Here is a 16486-nt window from a genome sequence, read left to right on the forward strand (position 1 = left end):
ATCTCTGCTATTCTTGATGACATACCAATAGAGTCAGGGTTCATTTTCATTTTTAATTAAAGCAACAAATATGTGCAACTTTAAAAAATAGAATGTTTGAGGACATTACAATTATTGTACAAATAACAAGTCCAGAGCTCTGCTGGGGGTGTACAAAATAAATGTGAAAAGCTTCTTGATAAAACCTAGCGCTTTTAATGCAAACCTACAACCAAGCCAGATGCTTAGGTATCGGAAGGGAAAGAGTGCCTAATAGCGCAATGAAATGAACGTACTATGTGAGTGCTGGCCTCCTTAGATCTGCTTTAGTTAGTTCTTAACAGTACTGCAAAGTCTTCTAAAGTTCAGCAAATGAGGAAGAGTTAAAGTGGAGAATATCTTTGAGGTGAAAAAAAATTCTACCTTTGCTTACTAACTGGCCTAACAGTGGTTAAGCTCGGCCACAAGTAGGTCACCAAGACATAAACATTGAAGGTCTCCAGAAAACAGTCTTCCCTTCTAACAGTGACTACCCAGAGGGGACTGTTTTCAAGATGACTCCACCTTCTTTCCTCCATCAAAGTTGTACGTGCTCTAGCGAGGAAGAAACATAACAGACATAGTACTCACTCACCGTTCTTTTTCCGTTCAACATTTCTGAAAATCACCTCATAAGCAAAAAAGCAAAAAAGTTGGAAATGAAACATATGCCCGTCCACGCACAGAAATTCCAAATGGAAGCAGAAGTTGCTAATACGGTTTCAGTATTTTGTAAAAGAGCCAGCTGGATAGATGATAATTTTGCTACCCCTGCAGGGCATCAAAGCTTTTAGGAAATCCTTCTTTTCACGCATATTAACACATATCTTATTAAAACAGATGATACTTTTATTGTAAAATGGCCTGGCAACATAAAGCCAGAAAGATAAGGTGCACTGTGACCACCCAGTTGCACAGACAGCACACACGGACACGACAGAGCATGGCGAAGATGATGACGTAGCGGGACCTTCTGTAACTGCCACAGCTGAAGTGTCGCCGCCAAGTCCGTGAATTGCCGTTATGAAAACATTTGCGGTAACTTGCATAATTAAACGAAACTGCCAGAAAAGCATTTCTAAAATGCAGAGAAGATGCACGTAAATACACTTCAAAGAAAATAACCTAGGTTCAGAATCAGCACCGGGGCAAGCTGGGCAGTTATGTCACCAGCTCGATATCATTTTCTTGGATTTGAGTGATCACAGTTATAAGTGAATAACGCTCTTATTTAAGTTGAGTACTTTCTTAGTTAGCTTTATAGAAACTTGATCAAGTATCTAAAACTAACCCCCACGCCTAGCTGTTATGCTTAATTGAAGACCTTAGTATCAACAAAATATATTTTCCATACACATCTACATTTTAAATCAAGATAAAAATGTTCAATGTCCCGTGACGATGGCAGCTACTTACATCAAACAACTTTTCTATATACATCTCTTCATTGACTTTTTCTCGAAGGATATCCTGGTTTTGCCGAACAAACATAATGTAGGTGTCTGCCAGGTCCATTCCGGGTTTCTGTTGCATGGGAAAAACATGGGGAATAAAAAAGTGTCAGTTCTCATTTCTAAAGCTTTATTTAATAGTAGTTTGGGAAACAATTTTAGTGGCTGTTGAAATTGTTCACCCCTGTGAATTGTGTGTATACCAAATCAACAATGATTAGCATGTGTAAACGTTTAACACTCATCTTTACTACTTAAGGTCACATCCAGTATTGTTGAGATGATTAGGAATACAGGGTTGTAAGGATAATGTATGCATATCCTTTAAAAAGATCTCTTTTATTTTTAATTAATGATATGGCTGTGTCTTATGTGGGTATGTGTATGTTATCACATACATACACAGCATCCAAAGTGTTGAACTATCCTGTTGCTGGAGATGACAGGCAATTGTGAGCTGTCCAACCACACTCAGGTCTTCTGAAGGGTAGCATGCAACTTACCTGCAGAGCCATCTCTCCAACCTCCCATAAGTGTCTTTTAAAAAAATGACTATCTTGAAAAGTCAGTGTGCCAAGAAGTATGAGAGAAGGTTAAAAGAAAATTTGTCAATGGAAAGATTATGTCCTAATTGCAAGTGTTATACAACTGACTTTTTACTCCCCCCCCCATTTGCTCGCCAATGGTATGAAGCCATAAACTGTCCTGATTTGCCTCTTTAGAATATTCAGTATTAAAGGAATACAAACCAGTGTTCTTATTCAGATTAGAAAAATACTAGGAAACCTGGGAAACCATTTAATGCAAAGTCAAACAGGGTACTTTTTGATTTTCTATTGCTTTTATTCATCGCTTACTGATACTATCTTAGGGATTTGTTATATTATAGAAGTGCATTGAGAACATCAATAAACTCATTTCTAATGTAGGGCCAAGGAGGTGAACTAGGGAACTCACTAAATTATCATTTTGCATTTGGTATTATTTTCCTGTTTGAGGAGGCAGGGTAGTTAGCATTATTCCTCCTTGCTATAGGCCAGCGGTTCTTAACCTTCTTAATGTTGTGACCCTTTATTACAGCTCCTCGTGTTGTGGTGACCCTCAATCATAAATGACTGCACTGTTACTTCATAGCTGTAATTTTGCTTCTGTTGGGAATCTTGATGTAAATACCCGATAAGTGACCCTATAAGATTCATGACCTACCTATAAGTAGGTTGAGAACTACTGCTGTAGAATTTAAAAGAAAAGGGAGAAGAAAAAACAGAATGGGGGTCAAAAGCCTTCGTGGCTGCCAAAGAGATTTCCTTCTCAACTTATCATGAGCTCTTTCTCAAGTTTCATATGCACGCTAGGCTGACTGATGGAAAGAATTATTTACATTACTTACATCTGGGCTTGACTCATAACCTGCACTGAGTTATTTGATTATAGAGTATAACATTAGTAAGAACTTAACAGTAGAACTGATAGCCAAGTAAGATAGTCAAGCTTCTACCATCCTACGGTTATAAGATGTGCTTACAGCCTTGACCAATAGACGGAGTGGCAAAAGTGAGTAGTGAAAGACAATCAAAGAGCATATGAGCTACTTAACTAGCGCTACTTCTGTAAAAGCAGCACAAGGTGTGGATTGGCTGATGGCAACATGGTGGAGAATCTTCTTGTGAGGGACCGAAAGTCTTTGCCATTTTAGGCTCTTTTTGCAGCGGGTGGATCGGTATTTTATTTGCCACAGTGAGTGTCTATTTCCTAACCATTGCATTTATAAGCACCAGGATATTTTGTTTCAGTGATAAACATCAGGCTTTTTGTTAAAAAATTATTTTTCTCTTCAGTAAAAATGACTGCATTTTTTTTTTGAGACAGGGTATCTGGTGACCTAGGAGGCCTTGAACTTGTAATGTTGACGAGGATGACTTTTGATTCTGATCCTCTTTGCCTCCATTTTCCAAGTATTTGGATTACCAATGTGCACAACCACGCCAGTTTATGAGGTGCTGAGAGTAGACACACAGTTTTGAGCATGTCAGGAAAATATCTATTAACTGGGCTATACCTCCAGTCTTGATAATTTAAATTCACCTTAAAGCATAGATATCAAAATCTCAGGAATTTTTACAACGTAACTATGATATAACTAAATTACATTAAAAATATAAAACAAATGTTTATACAAATGTTCTCACAAGTGTCTCCTTTAAGAGCATCCATACATAATATAGGCAATGTATTGCTAACCTGATGGAGGCAACTGAACAAATGCATTCCTTGCTTTTCTGCATGATCCTCATAACCAGTGCTTGAAAGTTTAAGTAACCCCAAGGATAATAAACTAAAACTTAAGTTGGTTTTATTTTGGGGAAGTGAAGTTTGTACATCAATTTTTCAAGGGAAGAGGTTGGGTCATTTGTACAAACATCACCAGTCCTGATTCTACTCAGGTGAACGGACCCATATGATACGGATTTTTCTCTGTGCCTCTCAAACTTTGTCAAAACACTGAAAATTAGAACGCCCAGAAGGCACGATGTCCTGGAATGAAAATGACACGAGGCCAGTTTTCTTTGCTCACTCCTGAGGCAGCTCAGCATCTGAGTTCCATGCAGGTGCCAGCGAATGAATAAGACGCCATGACACCCATAATAGCAAGGTAGCGAGCCCAGTCTGGCTACACGGAAGCTGAAAAGGAGGTTTGTCTTCCCATCGTTTCTCCCTACCCAAACCTTTCTTATTTCCACCCCTCAAAAGAAAACTATGCTGAGAAGTCTAATCCACTCAATCACTTCCCCCAACAGAGTCCGTGGAAAACCAGTCACTTCCAGGACCAGTGGAGAGCAGCGGCCAGGCCAGTTTCTTTGACAGACACTCCTGCGCTCTTGATGACTCCCAAACTAACAACGAACTTCAGAAGACTCCAAAAGACCCTGTCCAGGAATTGTTACCTTTCACCATCTAAACTCAACAAACACTTTGCAGCTTAAACATAAAAGAAAACTAAATCCAGTTCCCTACTGACAGACTCCAGGGAAGTAAAGGTCCGAGCTGCAAGCTGAACCGAGTTCTGCAACTTTGTATGCAACTTCGTAAGTGTGTGGGCTGAAGCTCAGCCGAGTTTGCAGTTTCAAAGTTGCTTTTCTTCTCTTTCGGCAAATTATGATGTTCTTGCTTGGAAACTAAAGCCTAGACTTCTTAACATTCCTCATTAGCATTATTCCTTCCTTTATCTTGTGCTGTTTACCTATTCTTGAAACTGTGACATATGGGAATTTCACACCTAGTGAATATATTTTCATGCAGTTTGTGGCATGAGACTGTAATCATTAAAAGGATATACACAAGTAAGAGTAGCTGCAACACCTGGTGACATGTTCCAATTAGAGTTATAGTTCTTTAAAAACACTTTATCCTTCATTTGGCGTACGAGAGGGTAATTATCTATGATAAATTGCTGGAAAAGATGCAATTTTCCTTTTAAACAGTTTCTACCTTCAGCGCAAACGTGTTTGGATCGAAGACATTATCACTGGCTCAGTGCTCCTTTGTGCCAGGGCTGCTGGGATGTGGCGGTGGAACTGACACACTTGACAAGCCACCGCTTCTGGTTGCAATATTAACCATTACCTTATGTGCTAATGCTTCAACCACCCTGCACGCTGAGCACTCGGATGCTAGCTTCCTGTGCACATTTTGGAGTGTAGATGAACTAAATGTTTGGGACTGCACTGTGGAGGTGGAGGAGGCTCCCGACTCTGGACAAAGCAGGTATGCTGTCCAGTTCCTCCAGAAGAGCGCCCTGGGAAACTTCAGTAACCATGCGTTGCCATGCCTCTTTATCAAGAAGACTGTATCCTACAGAGTCATGTTTAGAAATCTTTTCTCCATTGTTAATTAAATTACAGCCTCCTAATGAATATGAGAAAATAACAATTAAAAAACCACATGGCGAGCACTCTATTAAATATAATTTAGGAACATAAAATCACTTTTTTTTCCCCCTATTTTCAATTTAAGCCTCTGAAACTCTCAGTTCTCTACATGAACTTTTCCAACTTGCTTGTTAGGCTAGTTGTCTCCAAACATAAAGAATTCCTAAATTACTTTTAATCTTCTAACCAGGAAAGGCAAATTTTGGCCAACAAAGCTATAGTAAAGGGACAAAAAGATATATAAAAACATTCTCCCAATGAGCATAAGGAAATCATAGCCATGGAAGGAAAATGAATTATTCTAAGGCGAGTTCTTCTGACGGTGGTCGTAAATGCCACCGAATCCACCAGGGAGTGAATGAGCAAGACGCAGATTCCAGCACAGTCCCCCTACCCTTCCAAGCATTAATTACTAGTTAACCCAGCGAGATGAACATACCACTTAAAAAGAGAGAGAAAAGAAATCCTTGCTAATTATATGCTGCAAACGTTCTTACTTCCTGCTGCCCTACCTAATCACACAGGTGTGAGTTTTTGCTTCCCCATTCATGGGTAGGTGGGTATGGCATGGCCGTCATTTTCCACAGTGACAGATTAAGATACAGAAGACGCAGCTTAACCTTCCACTGGAGGTGAACACGACACTACACAAACACTGTCATGGTGTCTGTTTAACAAGGAGACACATTTGAAAATATGCCGTTCCTGTCTCAAAGATTAACTAGAAGCTACAGTGAAACTGACTTAATTTTAAAAGTGCACATCTTAGATTCAAAAGAAAGAAAGGAAATGGAAGGAAGGAAGGAAGGAAGAAAGAAAGAAAAGAAAGAAAGAAGGAAAACTTGCACTGGAGAAGCAGCCAAGTGTGAAACTATGCTATCTGTCCTCTCCTCCTGCATGTTTTTTGTATGCACTGGAAAGGAAATGCCACATCTGGCTGTATAGCAATCGCTGACAAAGTGAAAGGCATGAGATAAGAGCAGGGCTTTGGAATCTGAAAGTGTGGCAGGAACCCAGGAACCCTTTGTGGCCTAGCTCCAGCACACAAGGCTCAGTAATAACTTAACAACTGATTACTAGGGAACACATAATTGGTCTTGGTGATTGTTAAAAAAAAAAACAGCATGCTTTTTCACCTCCTAATGTATATAGTTCATTATATTGGCATTTACACATTAGACAATAATTCCTGTGATATTGTAAAAAAATACACTTGATTTACTTCATTAGTTTTTTAATGAAGTATCAAAATTATATTACACCTATGCAGAAAGCCAAAAGGAAATAGAGCCAAAACCTTCAAACTAGATTGATACCAATGTGAGTATGTTATGTATCCCTCTCTGTGGAGAGAGGACTAGTTTATGGAAAGGGGTAGAGGGAAGAAATTTAAATGACAAAATATACAAAGATGCTTTAAAAAAAAAGACTTTAAAGTAGATTTTCTATTTTATAAAATAGTGAAACAATTGTTATCTATTAATTAAGATATATGATGCCCTAGGTTAGGTCTCTAGCAACAGAGAGAGAGAGAGAGAGAGAGAGAGAGAGAGAGAGAGAGAGAGAGAGAGAGAGAGAGAGAGAAAAGGGGGAGGGAGGGAGGAAGACAGAGAGAGGGAGGGAGGGAGGGAGGGAGAGAGGAAAGATTGATTTTATTAAATGTGAGTCAGGCGGTGCACACCTTTAGCACTTGGGAGGCAGAGGCAGGTGGATCTCTGTGAGTTTGAAGCCAGCCTAGTCTATAAAGTATCTATAAAGTTCCAGGACAGAGTTGTAACTTAGAGAAACCCTGTCTTGAAAAACCAAAAAAACAAGAACAAAACAAACAACCTACCCCCTCCCCCCAAAATCCAACCAACCATCCAAACAAAAGAAACCAAAGAAAACCAAAATATTATTATGGTTTTCCTGACCCAAATGAGAAATAGGGAAGAAGGGGTGTGGAGAGGTCACAATAGATCAAGTAGTTGCTGTGAATGCATGAGGAACTGCGTTCAGATCCGCCCTGTCCCCCATCCTCAGCTGCACATGCCTACATTTTCAGTACTGGGGGGAAGGGGTGGAGGCAGGTGGAGCCCAGTGGCTTCATAGACAGTCAGTTTTTCAGCCACTCTAGCCAAAATGGCAAGGTTCAGTGAGAGACCTTGTCTTAGAAAATAAGGTGAAGTGATTTTCTAAGGTGAAAGCAGAGGGACACCAACCTCTGGCCTTTACACATGCTTGCACTTACTCATAACTACATACAAATGCAGATGCACGCACGCACGCACGCACACACACATAACACAAAGAGGTGAATGGGAAAATTGGAACTACAGATGGCAAAACCTTTAAAAAATATCTTTCAGGTTTGAAGTAAAATGTTCTAAGTGTATGTATATCTGTCAGTCTTAGATTTCCGAGGTGTTGTTCTTTTTTTTTAATTTGTTTGCATTTTATGTACATTAGTGTTTTGCCTGCATGTATGTCCGTGTGAGAGTATCAGATCCCCTGGAAGAAGAGTTACAGTGAGCTGCCATGTGGGTACTGGGAATTGAACCTGGGTTCTTTGTTTTTTGTTGTTGTTGTTTATTTAATATATATATATATATATATATATATATATATATATATATATATACACACTTTCCAAGAGACAGTGCCAGATCTCATTACAGGTGGTTGTGAGCCACCATGTGGTTGCTGGGAATCGAACTCAGGACCTCTGGCAGAGCAGTCAGTGCTCTTAACCTCTGAGCCATCTCTCCAGGCCCTGAAGTGGTGTTCTTTTACTGCAGAGTTTATATACTGAGTCAGTAAGAGTCAGACTCCTCCCACAAAGTTCAGGAACACCTGACACCAGAATGGGCTAAAACCCAGTAACGTAAGTAGTCACACTGCTTTCTGTATTATTTCTTTTAAGGAGTGACATACTTTATATTCCAACATGTCTAGAAATGGTTGCTATAAGCATGTGTTTGCTCCAACATTTTTTGTTGGAGAAATACCTTTTCAAGGACAAGGTTATTTAAATATTGGGGCAGAAGCCTCATGAGCACATCCCCTTCAAGGTTAGCATGTTTATTTGTGTGGTCCTTGTTCAGGTCTTATCAGTCATGTTGATGAGTCAAAGAACCACATACAACCAAAGAATGCTGACGGCAGGAGAAACCGTCTTCCTCTAAGAAGGGACCAGCCATTGACTGTCCAAAATCAAGCACTAATAAGTGAATCAGATGCAAGTTCCACACAGTTACAGTCACATTGAATGCTACTGATACAAAGTCTCTGCTCAAAGGTGTCTGCTAACTTTCCCTCTTCTATCCACAGATGTTACAGTATCATTGACTAAAATAACATGAGTCTTGGAGGGGGTCAAGCTAAGACTCTCTGTGTACCACTTCATGTTTAGTTTTTAAGATTTAGAGGGACTGGGATTCAATTTAGGTAAAGGAGGTCTGAAAACACTAGGCTGCTCCTGGCCAGGGACAGGCCACTGACTGATTGAGCATATAAAAGAAAGAAGAGCTAAGTGGGGAAAAACAAAATCAAACAGAGCAAAGCAAAAATGACAGTAATGTTGTGCGGGTGAGGGAAGCCAAGCTTTTTGTGAGAGGCACATCACATCTACCTGTGTCACGTCCTGGTGATCACACAGATCCTTCCAGGGAAGCATGGTCCCAAGTCCTGCCTGGCTTTCCCTCTTATGTATGGCTCTGAATGTCAAAGTGACCTTATCTAAACAGCAAACAATATCAGAAGCACATATGTGAAAGGATGACCCTGTGATGCTAGTATCCTCAATGCGAAGGAAGGAAGGAAGGAAGGAAGGAAGGAAGGAAGGAAGGAAGGAAGGAAGGAAGGAAGGAAGATGGAAGCCACAGGTGAGCAGCTGAAGTGGACTAGAAAGGGACCTGAACCTGGATATTGGACTTTATGTCCTTTGTGTAATATGGAGCTAAGTTTAAGCCACATTTGTGGAGCTTTAGGATTCTACATGTTTTTTTGTAATGAGCATAAAGATAGAATGTTTGAAAGGATTGATACTGAAGAGAACACTGATAATGAACTGGCCATCTTGTCTTTTTTTTATTGACTTTATTGAGCTATACATTTTCCTCTGTTCCCCCCCTTCCTCTCCCCTCCCCTTAAACCCATCTTGTCTCTTAAGTTAGGTTCCTTTCAGAATAAACACCCATTCCTCTCCCTCCTCCGCTTAGCTCCTCACAAGCTACTATTTCCAAGTTTCTTGGGTAGGACCCTTATGATGTGGGGAAGGTCATTTGTCCATCTGTTGTTTCACTGGTTAATCAATAAAGAAAACTGCTTGGCCTGATAGGTCAGAAAATTAGGTAAGTTGAGTAGACAGAACAGAATGCTGGGAAGAAGGGAAGTGAGCCAGACGCCATGCCTCTCCTCTCCAGGGCAGATGCAATGAAGCTCCAGCCCAAGATGGACGTACACTAGAATTCTTCCTGGTAAAGCTACTGCCTCATGGTGCTACACAGATTACTAAATATGGCTTAAGCAAGATGTGAGAGTTAGTCAAGAAGAGGCTAGATATAATGGGCCAAGCAGTGTTTAAAAGAATACAATTTGTGTGTTGTTATTTCGGGGCATAAGCTAGCCAGGCGGCTGGGAGCTGGGAGGCGAAAAGCAGGCCCGCAGCTCCCTTCTCTACACCCTTAACTAGTCTGGCAGCTTTCTACAGGATAAGTTGAAAGGATGTGTTGTTTTTAAATGTTTTATGTTACTTGTCCACAGTACTATAGATACAATCAATAAATACTGATTTTGTAGAATATAGTCGTCAAACTTTATTTTATAATCAATAGACATGTATGATAATAACTAACATTTAACTGAGTACTAATTACACTCTAAGAGGCCTGGAAAGTGCTTACTCACAATAAATCTGTAAGAGGTATAATTATATCTTCATTTAATAGACAAGGAAATTGGTGCCCAAGGTCATACTGACATCATAAGCAAAGTGACGGAGGGAGAATTCAAGCACAGGCGTCCTGGTTCCCCAAAGGGACCGTACTACCTGCTTAAAAAAAATACTCCACAATGTTGTCTCAAATGATACTTTACGAACCTTTGTGTTCATTTATCTCAGCTTCGTGTATATGTATGCATGTTCCAAAGTATTCGTGGAGCCTGTGTGCTACTGTGTGCGACCAGCCTTCAGCGCTGGTGTGGGAGTCGGAGAACAAGGAGGGGCGCTGGTTCTCATATTCTATCTTATTTGAGGCGGGCTCTCTCTTTTGGTACTCACTGCTGCTTATACCAGGCTGGCTAGTCAACATCCTCCTGGGGATTCTAATGTCTCTGTCTGCCATCTCACTGAAGGAATTCTGAGATTTCAGACACGAGTGATCGTATCCAGATTTACGTGGGTTCTGGAGATCTGAACTGAACCCAAGTCCTCACACTTGAGAAATAAGTGCTTTTATCTACAGAGCCATCTCCCAGCCTCCCATGCCCTTTCAGTTTTTTCTTTAATTACATCTTAGTTTATTTATTTTGTGTGTGGAGTGTAGGCATGCATGGGTAGAGATCAGAGGACAACTTTTGGGAACTGATTCTCTCCTATCCTCTGGGTTCTGAGGATTGTGTGGGAGCCCCAGAGAAGTAGGTCCGTTTCACCTTGACCAAAGGTCCGAGAATTCATGCCCATTCCTTCTCCTTCAAGTTATGATGGGGCTTTGACCTAGGAAATGGCTGCCTACTGGATGCTTGGGTCTAAGGTGTGGTCACTGCATGTTCTTCCTAAACAACAGAATGCTTGACTCAGAATATAGTTACTTGAGTTTCAGGTATTGAAGAGGTAACTGCTCTGTTTGTTCTTTGTATCATGATAAAACAGCCTTTTGCCTTCTTTCCCCCTTTTGGATTGGGGTACATAAGCCTATGAAAAATAGGTATGGACAAATTCAGTATTCATTGGATTACCCTCCCGGTTCGGCTCTATTCTTCATCTCTGTTCCTTTCCTTTCATATCTCTGTTCCTCTTGCCTGATATTTCTAATCCTCATGCCACTACCCTGAGACGTGATAACCCTGCCGAGGCTGAACCCGGACAGGACTGAACTCAGGTCATCAGGCTTGGCACCGGCTGCCTTTACCCACCTAGTCACCTTGTTGCCCTTTGCCATGGATTGACACACTTTTTATTTTTAAATATTTTATTTTTATTTTTTAATGTGTGTGTGTGTGTGTGTATGAGTGCAGAAGCCATTAGAGGATAGAAGCGTCAGACCCCCTGAAGCTGAAGTGGGGTCTGACAAATCTGCTGGGAAGTGATCTTGGATCCTCTACAGAAGTAATACACGCTCTCCATTGCTGCAGCATCTCTCCTACAGAGATGGGTTGATTTTTTTTTTATCACATATAGTACTTAGTTCAGTGTTACCCAGTTTATGGTTTTGACCTAGTGCTCCCGTTTTATAAGGCCAGGGTGAACTGTCTCCTCTTGCTCCAGCATTGGGCACGCTAGCTGCCACTCTCACATCTGTATTCCTTTCTTGTAGGTATTGTCTTTTTTTTTTAAAAAAAAAAAAAGATTTATTTATTTATTATGCATACAACATTCTGTCTCCATGTATGCCCGCACACCAGAAGAGGGCACCAGATCTCATTACAGGTGGTTGTGAGCCACCATGTCATTGCTGGGAATTGAACTCAGGACCTCTGGGAGAGCAGCCAGTGCTCTTAACCTCTGAGCCATCTCTCCAGCCCCTTGTAGGTATTGTCTTGACAGAGTCATCATATCCAGGTCTGTAGGTCTTTTTTTTTTTTTAATTAAACCAACTGGGCATGACGCTACATGCCTGTAATCCTAGAACTTGGAAGGTAGAGGTATGAAGATCAAGATTTTAAGGACAAGTACAAATATACTGAATTCTAGACCATCCTGGTCTATATAAGACCCAGTCTAATACCCCTTCCAAATTTTAAACCACCTGAAATCCTCATCAACATGAATACTGTAAAGCTCTCTGCTGGGATGGTGAGCACATCTACTAAGCTTGTGCTCATAAATGATACACTTTGGTCACTCGATTTGAACACTCGACCTCTCTCCTCCTTTTCACCCACATCTTTCATCCAGGGTTTTACTACGTAGGTTTGGCTGGCCTGGAACTCGCCTGGACCAGGCTTGCTTTCGGTTCACAGAGATCTGATCCATCTACCTCTACCTCTGAGTGCTGGGATTAAAGGCATGCACCACCATGCCTGGCCAATCAATTTCTAACTAGCTCTCATACCTCAATTGTGTGGTAATTTCTTTCACGTGATCAGGTCTTGGGAACATGAATCTCCCTTCCCCCTTTTAGAAAATAGATATTTAATTATTTCATAGGTAATTTTAAATTTTATAATGGGTCAGTATTTCTACTTATTTGTCAAAACAATGTCCAGCGAGTGACAGTATTGTGAGAAGGTATTATTCCTGTCCCAGACTGCTTTCCTAGAACTTTCCTTCTCATCATTTTATGGGAAACATCTTGGGACCAGCTTTCCCTCGGACTTTAACAGATATTTAGAACTCAAAGCCTAGAAGCTTGTCATAGGATTGCTGCAAGTCGCATAACGCCTTTGCTCATTTTATAGGAGACTAAACTGAGGTCACCTAAGGAAGAGCTCCAGGCTATACCGTTAATTCATTTGTCCAAGGCCATATAAAAAGAATGAAAACTCAGCCATTTCTAAGTCCCAGGCCAGTGAACCTCTGTGTGAAAAGAATTAATTAATATTAATCAACTGTGTATGTGCCCTTAGGGGTGTGTGTGTGTGGGGTGTGTGTGTGTGTGTGTGTAGGACAGATAGCTCTGCTGCAGGGGATAACTTGGTTGAGCAGTGGCCATGGCAGTTACAATTCGTCTAAGCAGTGATAGATATGATGAAGAGCCTGGGAATGGCCAACTCAGCATTGCTCATGTTGGCATGTCCATATACTACTCCATTCCCAGATTCTCAGCCACTGGAGGTATGGGGTGCACAGTTCCATTAAGAATGCCCATGGTCTGGAACACATCCAACACAGGCGGTTCAGTGAAGACTTAAGGGTACCTAACCCAAAGAATAAGAGTTGCTCTGATAACACATGCATTTTAATAGGCACCACAGCTCCTGGGGAGAGGAACCATGACAAAGATCATCATATAGTTGAAGGATTATACTGTTGAAGAAAGAACAGAACTAGGATTGGCAGGTGGAACTCACAGATGTGCAGAAGGTCAGGTTAGCATATTTAAGAGCAGGATGCCTAAAGGCCAGTTTGCGACCACCGAAATACCTAAACAGAGCTGAGAGCATCTTTGAGAAGTATGTCAAGGGACGTTCTTTCTGTATTGAGGGGAGTGGATGAAGCACTTTCTGCTTCTCCCAACTAACATTTTATGGCATATAGGACCTAGTTCATAGTCACCTTGAGAGCATCAAAAGCTCGAGAGACATAAGTAATTAGGATACCCTATCCTATTAAAATTCAAGATGAAACCTATTATATGATATAGAAGTAGTCCATGGAAGTAATGTGTACATGGTAGCTTGTCTTTCTGAATACATAAACTATAAAAACCCTTAGTTCTCCACTCCTGTCTTCCATGCATGTATTTAAACCCATGTATCTCCCCGCTCTGATCCTAAGTACATGACAGACAGGGTGCAGAGGCTTCTGTGGGGTCGTCCTTTAAGTAAAATGTTCCAAAGAAATCCCAATGAATGACAAGAACACCCAGGGCCTTCTAGTTTATAATGTCCACTTAAGACTACATTGGTCACACTGGTGACAAAACACAGGTAAGCATTCGCAAAACAAGAACCACCTCCAACTGTTGCTCAGAGATTCTCAGCAGTCACACTGCTTACGTGCACAGCAATGCTCCCGAGCTGATGCTCAGGAACAAAGAGTTGGGTTAGAATCCAGCAATGTGCTGTGTTTAAGGTTAGTCACCATGATCTAATCGTGTGGAAATTGATAACGTACGCTCGAGTCCATAATTAGATCACTTTAGACTTGGATCATCTATAAACCATATATTTGAAAGTGATACTAATAAAATTTAAAGCCCAAAATAATTCAGTACAGCTTCAAAATAGTATACTAAATCGGTTTATGCATTTATCTTATTCCATGATTTCCAGTCTTGGTATCTTAATTTTTGAACAAATTTATAGATCATGTATCAGTTCCAAAGAAGTCTTTGAAAAGCAAAACGTTTAAACGAGTGATTATTATTTGTCACCTTTGTATCTGGGGTCATTGACTTACCTGGTGAACCTTTGTTGCTATTTTAATTCTGACTAGAAACTTGTGAGAGCCTTTCTATAATGAGTATGTAGAGTACTGTTTTATATGTGTAAGGTATTCTCTGTCCTACCCTGGAGGTTTGTAAGTTCTTTCTGGAGCTCTAATGCCATGTTTTCATGACAGACTAACTTTTTGACAGCTCACAAGTTACAGGAAAAAAAAATTAAACAGCAAAAAAAAAAAGGTGTTGCTGAGCTTTTACTATGAGGGTTAGGATTGGCTTAAGGGAAGGAAACTACTCCCCAAGGGATGATACTGGTTTAAAGAACTGAAGTCAGCCAGTACTGAATAATTATGAAGGGCTGGGGAGAGAAGGAAGGGCAGGGTGGATGGATGGAAGGAGAGAGGGAGGGAGGAAGGGAATAAACACATGTTTATAAATACTTACAGGGACATCGACATATTTTGCTGCCGCTTTCACCTTAAATGGGAAAGAAAAGGATACCCATGAGGATTCTTAGCGGATGCACAAGTACTGTGGTCACTGTTACAAGGCAACACAAGAGAACTTACGGTGTGAGATACTTACAGTGAATGACAGTATGGATGAGAAGAAAGTGCCCTCGTCATACCTGGACAGCTTGGACAGCACCCCTTCCAGCACCGACACAAACTGCAACAGAGTGCATTGGCGAGGGGTGAGAACGCTTCTGTGCATGCAGTCCAAGAGCAGGGCACACAACCCATAAAGAACTTTTCTCAGACAAGAAAGCCCCACAGCAAATACGCTGACAGCTGAGTTCGGGCAAACTTGTAATGCTTGTTCTGTTACTCAGAACACAAGCTCCAAGATCCCTTTCCACTGCTGGAAACAATACGTTACTTTCTAAAAACAGAAAATGTGAAATAAAATAGCATATTTGACCTGGGAGAGCTATGAATGGAGCCTTAAATTATAAACTTACTTAAAACATTGTTTTTTTTTCTCATTGAGCCATCCCTGATCATCAGTTTTATAGATGACAATGTCATGTCACAGCATCACTTTCTCTCTCCATCCCCACTTCATATCTTTAACAATCATTTACCAGACAGTTCTAATTGGGACAGCCAAGGAACACACACACATACACATTTCTGTAAACCATGGATTGTGTGTTGAACACCTCTGCACGTAGCTCAAGAAAGTCCTTCATCCAGTGTGGTCCAGAGAAACAAAAAGGCTGAACACCTCTGGTTTAAACCATTAGTAAGTAGGAATCATTTTAAAACATTTCAGACACTTGCAAACAATGATAACTAAATATCTATTATGTATAGTTTGCCTAGAGATCCACTTTTTTTGACATATAAAGAGGGGACTGGCCAGTGCAGACTAGGCAATAGAAGAGAGCTGAGACATTCAAAGTTTTTACAACATTGGGAAAAGCTTGCCACACTTTAAGATTTTTTTTTTTTTTGGTTTTTCGAGACAGGGTTTCTCTGTGGCTTTGGAGCCTGTCCTGGAACTAGCTCTGTAGACCAGGCTGGTCTCGAACTCACAGAGATCCGCCTGCCTCTGCCTCCTGAGTGCTGGGATTAACGGCGTGCGCCACCACCGCCCGGCTTGCCACACTTTAATAAGCATTTATCAGACAGTTCTAATTGTGATACTTGGGGATCATCCCTGCTTCCTGAGGAGCAGTACAATGTAGACTTCATTTGTTCTACACATGCGCGTGTTGGGGGAAGGAAGAAGGAGTGAAATTCAAATTACTTCAGAAATGTTTCAGATACAGAAAACGTTTCTTTTCCATCTCCTCTTCCCCCTTTCCTTTTTCCTCTTCCAAACCCCTCCACTCCCTCCT

The 16486-nt window shown here is 40.9% G+C and overlaps 1 protein-coding gene across 7 annotated transcripts in view; it reads right to left on the reverse strand.

Moving 5' to 3' along the window:
• The window catches only part of Cadps2 (calcium dependent secretion activator 2), a 505709-nt gene that overhangs the window by 22841 nt on the left and 466382 nt on the right, over window positions 1-16486 (reverse strand). For all 7 annotated transcript variants that reach the window (XR_012908510.1, XR_012908509.1, XR_012908508.1 and 4 more), the window contains 3 exons: window positions 15229-15312; window positions 15088-15120; window positions 1435-1542 (listed from right to left, as the gene is read on the reverse strand). Coding sequence is in view for 4 of the 7 variants with exons in the window: in XM_075953365.1 (XP_075809480.1) it covers window positions 1435-1542; window positions 15088-15120; window positions 15229-15312 (225 nt within the window). In the remaining 3 variants the exon portion in view is untranslated. The remainder of the gene's footprint in view (window positions 1-1434; window positions 1543-15087; window positions 15121-15228; window positions 15313-16486) is intronic.

This window comes from Microtus pennsylvanicus, chromosome 19, assembly GCF_037038515.1.
Source record: "Microtus pennsylvanicus isolate mMicPen1 chromosome 19, mMicPen1.hap1, whole genome shotgun sequence".
NCBI lineage: Eukaryota > Metazoa > Chordata > Mammalia > Rodentia > Cricetidae > Microtus > Microtus pennsylvanicus.